Genomic DNA, 14,742 nt, shown 5'->3' with positions numbered 1-14,742 from the left:
GTCATCTATCCCTTAAGTTATATCTTTTTTCAGTTTTCATTGATTATAAGGCAAACGGAGTACATGCCTTGAATACATTTTGAATATCTGTTATATAATATATTGTATACAAGCTGGAATCTCCATGATCGAAAAGGCGCAATCTAAGCAAATGTAACACTTTGATGATGTTACCGAACCAGCACAGAAATCAACGCTAAAGATAAGGAAAATGCAGTCCTTATAGAAAAGTATTTTGCGAAATTATTTAAAAAAATGTTTTGTTTGGTTGTTTATCATCTTAGATAATCTCTCTTCTCTATGAATGAAAAAAAAAATGAACGTTGTGAACAGTCATGAAACTTCTCATGATACAAATGTTTGTACTTCCAGTCCAAGAGCGTATAATCAGCTCGGTATTCAATTCTTTAGTCCTGGCATGATTTATAAAAACAATCTTCTAAAATTGTCCGTTTAAATTGTAAAGTAACCAATGTTTCAAATCCCTCAGGCAAAGTTAAACATTTTCCTCTTCTACTGTTTCGGTTATTGGATTTCAAATATTCGGTTTTGAGCATTCCTGATAAAGGCAAATCCACGAAAGCACTTCGGACGCATGCAATTAAAACGTGGTTTTCCTATTTTTGTAAATGCCTTTGGAATAAATCATTTTACTAAACTTATAAAAGTACTGGGTACATTTATTTATGTAACACTATGAGTGGTACAGTGGTCGGTAACTGAGAATTGATTTTCTTATCAACATAAAATTGAAGATGGAAATGGGGAATGTGTCAAAGAAACAACAACCCGACAATATGTATCTAACAGACAACAGCAGAAGGTCACCAAACATATTTTGACCTTTGTTTTACGTGTATTAATATTGATGATTATATGTTTGTATTATTTTTAGAAGTTTTTCTGCATGAATTTGATTTGAAATTTGCCAGCATATTCATCTGCAATAAAATGATATTCATCGCACTAAACATAATGTGATTTTTATGTATAATTATGCAAAGTATATGAGTCACTGTAACAGTTGTTTTTGGTATACAGATGCCAATAAATACATTTACTGCTCTTGAAATATAAAATAAAACAATGACTACTGTCGTTTGTTTCCATAAAATTAATATGGAGTTTGATCAACATTAAAAAAAAAATATATATATTCCCTTTGGACTGCGAGAATATTTTTTTTGTATCCTTCTTATATTGCCTCTAATACCCTGCTCAATAACTGCCTAATTTTCTTATCACAGGTTTGAGACGTGAGCACAGCTTATCAGCGCCGTCATAATGTCTAATGAGAAGAGATCAACACGTCACAAGGTGTGAAGAAACTGTCTTAGTGTGCGGGAAAAGACAAGATAAGTACACGATAAATACATTATAAAGTTTTCTCCGATTACATACAGGAAATATCATCCGCTCGCCACTGCGCTCACTGGCAAGACTTAATAAACATTAAATAGTTAGTAGCTTTAAATAAAAAGTAAATTCACAAATATACTGAACTCCGAGGAAAACTAAAAAAGGAAGGTCCCTACTAATCAAATGGAAAAATCAAAAGCTCAAACACATAAAACGAATGGATAAAAACTGTCATATTTCTGACTTGGTACAGGCATTTCTTATGAAGAAAATTGGGGATTAAACCTGATTTTAAAGCTAGCTAAACCTCTCATTTATAATGTTCAAGTTGTCGATATATATACATATATACTCGTTTCCCGTTTCTCGTTTCTCGTTTTTTTTTAATTTTATATAGTTTAGACCGTTGGTTTTCCCGTTTGAATGGTTTTACACTAGTAATTTTGGGGACCTTTATAGCTTGCTGTTCGGTGTGAGCCAAGGCTCCTTGTTGAAGGCCGTACATTGACCGATAATAGTTTACTTTTTTAAAATTGTTATTTGGATGGAGAGTTGTCTCATTGGCACTCACACCACATCTTCCTATATCTATATAACATTTTCTCGTGTTAGTATTCTAATGCAGTAAGACCATAAAAACATTCCCTCAATGATAAGAATCCCGATATCAATAAAACGATGTGGAGAAAGCGCTTTCAGAATTCTAATATAATTATATTTGCATAATGATGTTCTGTTTTGGGACTGAACTTTAGATGTCAATTACAAATGATTGTCTAGCCGGTTTACGATTGAACGCGGATTTCGGAGGCTATGGCTACATATAGGGAGTAATTTTGTCAAAAGATAGTTTTATTAGACTATGACACCGGAGTATTTAACACATAAAACTTAGTACAATCTATAGATATAAGAAGGTGTGGTATGAGTGCCAATGAGACAACTCTACATCCAAGTCACAATTTATAAAAGTAAATCATTACAGGTCAAATTACGATCTTCAACATATACACATATCAAAGTAACTATATTTGAACTATCTTTGTAGTCATTAGAAATATTGATATCAAACTATGTCGTATTGTATACCAATATATTGACAGTACTAGCTGCAGGACCATTCGTTATTGATAATTTGAAAACTTTCAGTGGGTCTATCTAGAGAAATGATCAAAATATCAATAATAATTTACAGATAGTAATCATTGCTTTATAGTAAGACATCGTTATCGTACCACATAAATAATTCATGTGTGATATTTCCATAACAAATCCTTCAAATAGGCGGCCTTAAGACTACATAGACGGATCCGAGTTAGAAAAAAATTGTCCCTAATTTGTGATATGTCTCACTGCAAACCTTCCTATTTCAATTGCGCTAGTTAATTGAATATAAGACTCAGAGAGCCAGTCTTGCTTCATTCAAATTAATATGTTCACATCCTAAATATGGTGGGAAACTAGTTCATGTTTTTCTCTGATTGTTAATGACGTCTTTACACTAAACCCATTGGAAGTTGGATGTGTTCTGATTGATAATTTAATTTTAGATACATATTTTATTAGCAGTTGTTATTGGCTTTGAACTACCTTTTAGGACTCGATTCTGTACATTGTGTCTTTTGTGTTGTTAGCAATAAATAAATTCCCTGTCACCTCCACTCTATATTTTTGTTAGTTTGATTTGTGCCTTGTATCAATCTATTGACTTAAGCCCTTTTCTACTGGTTTCATAGTTTGTTTTTATATTGTGCTGTAACAATGGTTCATGTTGGGCCTTTGATAGCCCATTATACTGTATGGGGTTTTCTCATTGTTGCGTAGGGTGCCTATGAATAATGTATGTACTGTCGAATGTAAGAGTGCTGTTGGATTAGTTCCTGCAAAGTATGCATTAGTTTCACGTTAGACATGGTCAACCCTTGTATGGCAGGACTTTAAGGGAACAGATGTATAGTTAGGATTCGTTTTTCATTTGTCGTGTATTGAAAAAAGTCTAGTTATTCTGTCAAGAGTGAAATGACATTTCGCATTTTAGCAGTACGCGAAGTCAAATTAATAACGATTTGTTTATTTTGTGCAATTTAAACGATAAAATAAAATAATTATCTCAATATCAAAAACGATTAGACCACGCTTTCTACTAGATCAATAACCCTAAATAAATTCTTGTATATCAGCTGCATATGTTGATATTTTCACTCAAACAAAGCAGTACATGTTATCCACAAAAATAGCTGCATAGCCCCTCCCGTTATAACGTTTGATTTGCAACATGTTTACCCTTTACATGTTTTTTGTCGCAAAAGCAGGGTAGTGCGACACAATGAATTCGTTAAAAATGGACCAATCAAATTACTTTTTACATAAATTCAAATAATTTTAGCATATACAAATATAAAAAAAACTGACAATGTGCGTTCTAAGACCTGAATGAATGTTACTTTATATACTTTGGACTTTCCGAATTGATTTTCCTCTGAGTTCAGTATTTTTGTGATTTTACTTTTTGAGGAGCTTTTACCTGAACGTCAATGTTAAAACGAGAACATATTATCACATAGAAATTCTTTGCATTGATGCTTTGCATGTAAACAGCATGCGAGGAAGTAATTTTCAGGAAACTATCTCTTATTTCTTGGATAAATATGATCGAACTGATCTATTGGAGAATTTCAATTAGTCTATCTGACAGTCGTTATATTAGGTATAAAATATGTCCATACGGGATGGTGTTTACATAATTTACGGTTCTAGAGAGAGTTTTCAAGTTATTGAATATAAAACTTGATATCCAAAGTAAATTAGACATCTATTTATTCAGTTATTGGAATATTTTGTTTTAAAACGGATATGTGGTAAATTAAATTTAAACAAAATAACAGACATATTTGTCCACATAACCACAAATATTGCACTATAATAGATAAAAACACTGTGATAGTCAAGTTTACGTTTGAATTTCCCTTTGTAGAATAGTCTATAAAACAATATGTTATGAAACAGTTGCTCGAAGATGAAAATCTGCAAATAAAGTATCATTTACATCATCAAACAATCATTTTTCAATAAATCATCATACCTAAATTTAAAGTTTGCTGTTACTATAGTGTTTTCATCAAAGTGTTAAAGGGTTGAACATTACCATTGTGTTTGAAGATCCCGAGGGGGGAAATTCACAACCCTATGAGAAATAAGATGGTTGTTCTTTTCCTAACTTAAGTAATAATTTTCATCCCAATAAATGTCAAAAAAACTTTTAATTATTACCAGCTGGATTATGGTTTAATATGTCCACCCAACTATGCATACTATATTTACATATAAAAATGCAAACCTATTTGATTAAAATCAAAGTGATCATTCTCTAACTATAGGTAGTTTTCAAAGATGAATACTTCTGTTTTTTGCTTTAACAAATAACAATGTATAATACATAACCTCGTGGAGAGGACTTACATATGCTACAACTGTATGCCTGTTGCCCAACCCAATTCAATTTATTTGAATAGAATATTGTTCAAACTAAACTAAATATAACTGAGCAACACCATCATGAACATATGTGATCAATTGGAAATTCAGTCAAAACCCAAATGAAACAAAAATTCAATTCTCATTTGAATTCGAACCGTGTTTATAGTTTAACATTGGTGAACATGTCAACATGTTACTTAATAGTTTAAAATAGCATATCGTGATATCTGACATCATTAATATCACATAAATTCAAATCATTTTGCAATAAGAATCATCTTCTAGTGACGCCTGTTCTGAAAATGTTTAGGATAGGTCTTGATTGGATGTTTTTTTTATACTATTTTTTTCTCATTGTTTTAACGGAACTTATTTTTAAATGACAAACATGGCCACGTGAGGATACTTTGAAATGATACATTGCATGTTACAACCAGGAGAGGAAACAACCTTAAGGAAACTGTCTATTATTTTGTAATTAATATGATCGAACCAATCCCGTGAAAAAGTTCAAAATTGCTTTATAAATATAGAATGGCTTATCGATGTATCGATGAGTATCCTTGTACCAAAGTTTAATTACATTATATTTTGTAGAAATTGGTTTTGCAACATAAAAATAAATGTTATTCAATCTAAGAAATACTGGATAAATTCGCTTTAGATAATAATTAAATTTTCAACTCCCCTAGGCACAGTTAACCTTGCACGCATTTTGGTTTTCTTTTTTTAATTTATCAAAAACCTAGCAAAGAACTTGTATATATTTTCACAGCAGTAAAACCGATGGTAACAACAAACAAGCCACATCCATGGTAGTTTGTCATTGGTGGATACTTGCTCAGATCCTTATCGGTTTATTTGTGGTGGTTATTTTACTCATGGCAAGCATACCACATTTCCTTTTTGTGTTCTTAGATGGAGATTAATCTGACAGCCAAACAAGTGAAGTTTTTATGTGTTTTGTGCAAGGTTATTTTTGTAGTAGTTTTGCGTTGAACGATAATGTTGTTATACTTCACCCCATATTTGCCCCTTCCCCTATGTATTTATATTTGCCTGACAATGTGTTCAAAGTCAAGAATACACCGTAACAATTTAATTATTTTCCATAATGTTTATGGAGAATAATTATCACATTTCAAAGGGAATTCGTTCTTGCTTTTGTTTATATTCTTTGTCACGGCATCTGCTGGGAAACCTCTAAGGACAAGAAGCGGGAGTTGATAATGAAAAGACCTAAGTGACTCTTTGATTTAATTTAAAATCTTAGTATATATCGCAGACGGTCAAAGTAAATGGGATATAATATTAATTATATAGGTGCAACGCCTTAATAAATTACACAACCTTATTCAACAGTTCTATGTCTTTTGTATACTTCAATCATGGCCGATAACTTTCAATGATAAGAATAGGAAACGGTTTCAAGGCATGACTTTTTTAATTTGCCATTTTATAACAAATTGATTTCTTTCAAGATGCAGAACAACAATAAAAATACCAGTCCTTTGATGTTTATTGTTTTTCCAATATAATTGTTCTCTCATATACATCCGGCCGATATCCTTTATTTTTTAACCGAAGTCTTTACTTCAGAGCAATAATAATGTTCCATGTTCAAAGCTCTAATTCGTGATTTCTGTAATATCCTTCGCTAAATCAAATCTAAGTTTGGATTACACAGGTATGCTGGATATAGTTTATAAAACATTTCATGTTGAATAATATCAGATTATTACATGGCATTTTTCATATCGCATGTATTATCAGCCCTAGGTTTAATATCAGCCCAAGAGCCGCATGGCTCAAGGGCTGATGTTGACCGAGGGCTGATAATACATGCGATATGAAAAATGACATGTTATGATCTTTTTATCATATGCTTCAACAATGGAGAAAAATAACAGATTCATATATTGATCCTTTTACGTGGTTACCAAAAAGAAGTTCAAAGACTGAAAGTTCACGGACGTAAGACCCCAAATTTAGTACATTCGATATGACATTTTTCTATCATATGCCTCTGACAACAGAGAAGAAAAACATTTTGATTTAGACGAATCGAACAACAACAATAAAATTCAACAATATACATAATGAACACTGTTTGGAAAGTCAACTTTTTTTCAAGTAACTTTCTAAATTATGTTTGAAACTGTTAAAAAATGCATTTACTTAATAATATTTTTTTTTTTTTGGTTTTTTTTTTAAATTATTTTACACAATATAATTTCCAGTATCCAAATAATTGTTTTGTACACTTTTTTTGTAATGTTTCACGAAAAACGTAGCATTCAGGTGTATTTTCCGGAATTTGCCGAGTATCACCGGAATGCCATGTGATAACGTTACGGAAAGGCATGTGATAAACTTTTCATATCAGCCCGCTAAGCACCAATTCGAAAAATATGGAATTTACTTTGATTTAATGCTATTATCAATCAGTAAAAATCATATGTTATTTATTCTAAGTATATGATAATAGAAATTATCATATACTTAGGCTAAATAACATATGATTTTTACCATATTATAATAGCATTAAAATTACGTAAATTTCATATATTTTTTCAATTAGTGCTTAGCGGGCTGATATGAAATATTTATCACATACTTCGGAAGTTATCACATGCCTTTCCGTCAAAGTTATCACATACAATTTACCTTTCCGTCAGCACTCGTCAATATCCGGTATATGTTTGCAAAATGGCAAAACTAAACAGAGCAGACGATAATGTGCCAAACGTAAATGAGGTGGACGAGACCGCAGAATTCATTGAGTCTATGAAAAACAAGAATACTAAGCGGAAGACCGCAAGTGATTGCAATATTTTCACTAATTGGCTTACAGCAAACAATAAACATAGAAAAATGGAGGAAATCCCAGTGTTTGAACTAGACAAGCTCCTCGCACTTTTCTTCATGAAAGTGACCAAATCAGATGAAACCCCATATGAACCCGGAACTGTAAAGGCCTTCCAAAGTAGTATCTCCAGATATATGACTGGTAAGTTGAGCATAAACATAATTAGAGACAAATAATTCAATCATTGCAGAGAGGTTCTATCGGCCAAGATGAAAGAACCTTGGGACTAGGAGCAAAAAAACAAGAGAGCAGATCCATTCACCATAAAAGAAATTAACTTATTGTATGAAAAAGGCCAGATTGGAAGAGATGAATACTTTAAATAACATATTATTGATAATTATTGTACTTTCAAAATAATTATAAACAGGAAATATGGTACTGGTTATCAAATTATGAAACTACTAGCTATAGTGGTGCAACCAAACATAAATTTCTCAATGAATATAAAAACAAATATGTATCCGGAGAAATAAAATAAACGCAATGTTTATATTTATTATAATGACTATATTTCAGGTAATTCAGTTGCACTCATTCACACTGGGTGGCTTAACAACTCATTGCACTTCGTTGCACGCTCCCGGGAGGAGCAACCTCTACTGGTGAAAAGTATTTGGAACATACTGAAAGACAAATCAAGACTCGGACTGGTGCCATAACACATACAAGACCATTCCAGGCAAAAATGTTTGAAGATAAAGGTACTTATATGGGATAACCTTCACACACTCATGCTTATATCTTAGAGTTTTCATTTGCGAAATGTTTTCATTGAGACTGGTAAAGAATTGTTTTTTTACGTATCACGCTAATGATTTGCTGAAATTCAAAAACCATGAGACTGGGTACATTGTATGTTCACATTTTCACTTTTATCATGTTTATTTTTTCTGATAATTACATGCATGTATCACGCTTACTGAAAAAGGTTGATAATTTTTTCGCATGTCCCCTTCAACATCAACTAATTAATCATCTTAATAATAATACCTTAACAAAATGCAAACAAAATTGTTTAATAAATCAACAAAAACAATTAAAAAAGATATATCAATCACAAAAAACAACACAATTTGACATCATGCTTTTGTATTTATTGTTATCAGGAAAAAATCAACAAGGGGTTGAAATAAAAATTCTAAATAACAACAGATAAATAAATAAAAAAATGTATGATTATGTATAAAACCTTTAATTTCAATACTGAACTAAAGTAGACTTAATGTTAATACTGTTTTTAGGAAATCCTAGATGTCCTGTTGCTACTTACCTGGAGTATGCAAAGAGAAGACCTGAAGACATGATGGAAGCTGAAGGCCTTTTTTTTTTAGGGATTAACCGAGATGTCAAAGATGGAATATGGAATCGGACACAGGCCATGGGGAAAACACACTTTCTGATTTTGTGGAAACTATGTGTGACGAGGCCGGAGTCCAAGGGCGTAAAACTAATCATAGTGCTAGGAAAACAACAGTCAACGCTCTCGCACATAAAAAAGTCCCTCGTACTCAAATCATGCAAAATTAGCGGCCACAAAAATGTTCAATCTATTAATGAATATTGTAGTGCTTCCTTGAATCAGCAACAAGAAATGTCCCATATTTTATCAAATGTCGGTAGTGGTGGTATCTCAAAACATCTTGAACAGAAAAAAGGAACCGATCAAAATAATAATATTGATGACATGCCATCTGATGATGATGACTAATTACTTTTAGCATCACCAGAAGCTGAATTAGGCCTTGTTCTGAAAGATGTTATTAACTATGAGTCCAATCATGCCAAGAAAACGACCGAATTACCTGAAATAGTTCCATGAAAATTACAAAGACAAGACAATTCAGATGTTTTCTGGGGCTCATATTACTGGAAACATTAGAAATTAACTTTCCAGCATTATTTATCAAATAATTATATAAAAAATATTGATCTTTTGTTTTTCTCCTCTGTTGAGCCATATAAGAGAAGTATTATTTTTGAGTCGGTCTTCTGTAAACTTTTCACCTTTTGAACTTCTACTTGATCAAACTACTTAAAATGATCAATAATATATTAAACTTATTTTTCTCCATTGTTGAAGCATATGATAAAAAGATCATATTAACATGGAATTTTTCATATCGCATGTATTATCAGCCATCGGTTCAATATCAGCCCTAGAGCCATGCGGCTCTTGGGCTGATATTGAACCTAGGGCTGATTATACATGCGATATGAAAAATGCCATGTAATAATCTGATATTATAAATAAGTTAGTATTTGAACTGATGTTTCCCTTATTCATATTTTGCTGTTTTGTTAAAATTTTGATGATGTTTAAGGTTTCTTTGTGTCTAATGAACTACAAAGCAAGTTCGTTCATAAACACTTTGAGAATAACTAAAAATAAGAAGATGTGATATGATCATATGAGTGCCAATGAGACAATTCTTCTTTGAAGTCACAACGTGTAAAACGTTGACAATTATTAGTCATAGGCTCATACAGAACTGACAGGAATGTATACAGGGCCCTAAATTGACTAGTGTACAAAATCTAAACAAACGGTTTCATCTATTTAAAATATGAGAAACAAAAAACATATATGAACCCCATCAACAAACGACCACCACTGAACAACAAATACTTGAATAAGGACATAGATTGTTGTCTCATTAACGTATACCCTACGTGTTGTACACATTTAAAATTGTTTATCTTTCTATCCTATTGTACTTATTTATATTACTTTTCCTGAACCCCCTTTTAAAGGGTTCATGCTTTCTGTTACTTTATTGTATAATAGCTTTATTACGCACAACCACAGGACAAGCACATATACATATATGTGCCTTATATGTATACATGCCTTTGAGATGTCATACAACAGTCATATACATATTATTGACAAGGATCATGGATAACCGCAATACTATACTCGAATAGACACAGAAACTATAACAGTACTATAGGGAAATCATATATTATGACATTATTTACATTGAGCTAAAAGCATGAAACATGATAATCGAAGACTAGACAATTGTTCGTAAATACCTTCAGCATTTTAAATAAAGGTTCAGTCACACAAACAAGGGATTGTAGAGACAGTTTCAACAGTTTTTATGCGTTTAATAATATTGATATTGATAAATATGTGTTGCACACTGAATAACTTAAAGCCTCGGTCACACCTTACCGGATAGCTCGAACGGACGCCTAACGGATAACTTTTTTTCAATCCGTTCATGTCCGTTAGACGTCCGTTCTTATCCGTTAGACGTCCGTCCATATCCGTTGCATGTCCGTTAAGCGTACGTTTTATCCGTCGACGTCCGTTCTGTCCGGTGGAAAATTTTAAGCATGTTCAAAACTTTGAACGGACGTCCAACGGATAAAATGTCCGGTGAACGTCCGTTAGCCGTCCGTTTTGTACGGTACTTGTCCGTTTCGTTTCCGTTTTGTATCCGTTACGTGTCCGTTATACGTCCGTTGGAGGTCTGGGAGATAAATTCACCAACGGACTTCTACCGGGCGTTAAACGGATAAAACGGATGTAAAACGAATGAGAAACGGACTCCTACCGGACGTATAACGGATAAAACGGATGGTGAACGGATCTGAAACGGATAAATGCCAATTGAAAATTTCGCGTCAGAAATGCCAATTATTGGTATGTCAGATTTCTTAAGGTTCGTGAATTCTTATTATTCATAATCGATCTTAGAGTAAAGGCACGTCTTCACAATCAAGCAGCTCTTATTCAGGCCAGACACTGCCCTCTGGCGGCATTTTGAAGAACAAACCAAAACCAGTTACACAGAAACATTTTGAATATTTATGCGATTTACATGTATTAGTATTGTCGTCTTTAATTTTTCCGTATATCTTGTTCATCTGCTTTATCCGATACGCTTCCGTTCGGTGTCCGTTTTATGCGGCACTCGTCCGTTGGGTGTACGTTCGACATCCGTTCTGTCCGGTACGTTTCCGTTTCTCGTACGTTGCATATCCGTTGCATGTCCGTTATGCATTCGTTAAGCGTCCGTTTTATTCGGTCAGTACATCAACGGACTCCCAACGGATAACAATTTTGTCAACGGACAACTTTTATTTTCATCCGTTAGGCGTCCGTTAGTGCCATCCGGTAAGGTGTGACCGAGGCTTTATATTAAACTATAATTTATAAAGTTTATTTCTAATTAAATATCACGCAATTTTAGCATTCGTTGTATCTTGATTTTAAGATCTTTTTGCATGTATCACAAATTGTTGCAGTTAATCCTTTGAAAAGTTTTCCCAAAGCTTGGTTTTCTTATTACATTGCATGACATAATTCGTTGAAGGTTTGCCTTCCTTGATAATACGAATGAGCATTACCCGAGATAAAACTCAACTCTGACAGACTGTAAGTGGTTGTATCGCAAAGATTAATTGTACCAGTCGAGTATCAGGCAAAATAATATACACAAAAACGATATTTTTTTAAGTCGATAAATCATCTAATTATAAAAAGATAAAATTTCAAAAATTTAAAGATTTAAATTTGTGTATATTATGATCCTTTTCTAATCTATAAATTTAAGGCGTACCCATTCTCAATTTTTGTTCAAAGAGCTTAATCAGAATATTTGCGCACATTACCACATTTAAGCTGGAAAATTATGAGTTTACTTTCTAGAAATAAGACTTTTAACATCTTTCATCTTTTTCAATATTTCGGCTTTCCAAAATAAGCATTTCACAAAATGACTAAAAAATTTAATGTTTAAAATTCTGAAAAAATCACACAAGATTGCAATTGAATTTACTTTTTTTTTTGCGTTGGTACTTGATAGGTTTTAGGTGGTATGATTAACCCTACTGAAGAAATGACTGTCGACATGTCACCAACTTGGTCCCTTCAAAACTTCACTATCATACACGCTATGTGTTTTATTACTGATATGATACTTATTATTTTTTTTAAATCAAACGAAAGTACTCTATATAAATAATCATCAGTCTGATCTTGATTAGACTATAAAAGCAGCATATATTTTACTTTATGACAGATACAGAAACTACCATACGATTGCCAATTCTATGATACTTATAACCGGTTACAACAGCACGATTATATGATTTTGTTCATAATTATTTGTACCGTGCCGAATAGATGTTTTAAGAAAAAAGCAACGTTCGTATTTATAGAAATATATTTGTTCTGCAAAAAGGATGGAAAAAACTTGATGACTATATACTTGTACTTGAACATCTTTAAAACACTTCAAGAAAAAAAAAGAAAAAAGAGTATGACTGTACCTGAACATCAATATCTTCTACCTCTAAGGATAATTCCTCTATTGTGCTTCCATGGCGCAAGTTTTTTAAACGTTCTCTGCGTAAATTTTGACGTCGTCTGACCGACATTGTTTAAAAATATGTTGTTTCTTTTCAAAACAATAAAGCTTAACTATCAAACCATAATGTTTTGTCCAATACTTTGCTCTCTCACCAGAGTCATGATAGTTGATTATACTTATCACAGTTAATCATTTCTAATATTAATATCAATCCAATCACTTAAGCACACAGTATTTAGTTTATTACTTATTTTAGTCTGTTTTGTGCATTATGCCAATATAACAAGTAGCACCTCCAAGAAAATTGGCCTGATTAAAACTGATGGCGCGTTAGGATTTCACAAAGCTACTCGAATGGACACAGATCGCTCCATTCGGATTGAAATGATTGGATTGAATTTGGTACTTATAGGCCGATTACTTATTGTACAAACTAGGTGGAAAATCGAAGATGCTACATTATCATAGAATCTGCCTATTGGATTGTCCGTTACATTGTGATTAAATCACGGTTCGTGGTATATTGGTTTTTCTGAAGAATTTATATCATTATTAACATTATACCTTATTTTGTTAAGTTGAATTCACTGTAAAATTATATTCAGATGATAAATGGATGATATGATATGTTAGCTAATCAAGGAAATTGAGTATCTTTTTAATATGAATGAAACGAGGTCAATATGACAGCAACAAAACCACAACGAAATTATAAATATGTATCCATTCATGAGACTGGCGAACTTGAATGAACATGACTCTAGTAGATACAAATTAGTTAAGCATGTTATATAAAAACTGTTAACGGTCACCCATATACAACTTGAAGTCTCGTAAGTTTTTACTGAGACTCGTCAGTTTTGCTCGGATCTAAACAGTGTGAAGGTCAAAACAATAGAAATAAAAAGTAAACAATAGAAATAAAAAGTAAACAATAGAAATAAAAGGTAAATGACTAAATGACAAAAAACAAAAACGACAAAAAAGTTACTTTTCTAAGACTTTTTAGATAATTGTTTTTTGTATAATATGATATGATATTTTGACCAAATAATTTATTGAAACGCGTTTTTGCAGCGGTTTTGCCGTTTTTAAAGCGGAGTTGGTACTATTGTTCGATTTGTTCTCCGTTAAGAAAATGTAGTCCTTTTAGATATGTCATAGCAGTTCTTACACCCAAATTGTCACTGCATATGGGGAATATCGTAACTATCACACAATTTTTCTGTATTCATGAAATAAAACCCTCTACAACGAATCAGTTTTACATATATATCGCTAGGCTGTTTGTTAAAGGCAAAATTTAAAACATTATGCAGGTCTTCCATTCTACAGATCCTTCTTTATATAATCGTTCACTCATTTTCTTGATCATATAAGAGAGAACCGATATCCAAATAAAATGAAATAGTTTTGTCGATGGAGATAAACCATAAAAACTGTGATAAAATCGCATAAGATAAATGAGATGTCATTCACATTTTTTGCCGTTAAAGTTCAAAGGAATACAATGCAACTCACAAAAGAGGGACGAAAGATACCAAAGGGACAGTCAAACTCATAAATCTAAAACAAACTGACAACGCCATGGCTAAAAATGAAAAAGACAAACAGAAAAACAATAGTACACATGACACAACATAGAAAACTAAAGAATAAACAACACGAACCCCACCAAAAACTAGGGGTGACCTCAGGTGCTCCGGAAGG

At 32.4% G+C, this 14,742-nt stretch overlaps 1 protein-coding gene across 3 annotated transcripts in view; it reads right to left on the bottom strand.

The window, feature by feature from the left end:
• Nucleotides 1-14,742, bottom strand: part of LOC139524415 (pleckstrin homology domain-containing family G member 7-like) — a 100,139-nt gene that overhangs the window by 36,739 nt on the left and 48,658 nt on the right. The window contains exon 1 of one of the 3 annotated variants that reach the window (XM_071319208.1): nt 12,992-13,228. The exons of the other annotated variants lie outside the window; for them this stretch is intronic. Coding sequence (XP_071175309.1) covers nt 12,992-13,099 — 108 coding nt within the window. The 5' untranslated portion in view covers nt 13,100-13,228. Of the gene's footprint in view, nt 1-12,991; nt 13,229-14,742 lie in introns of those variants that run through there. 3 annotated transcript variants of the gene reach the window in all.

Source organism: Mytilus edulis, chromosome 1, assembly GCF_963676685.1.
Source record: "Mytilus edulis chromosome 1, xbMytEdul2.2, whole genome shotgun sequence".
Taxonomy (NCBI): Eukaryota; Metazoa; Mollusca; class Bivalvia; order Mytilida; family Mytilidae; genus Mytilus; species Mytilus edulis.
This window is presented reverse-complemented; position numbering and strand designations above follow the sequence as displayed.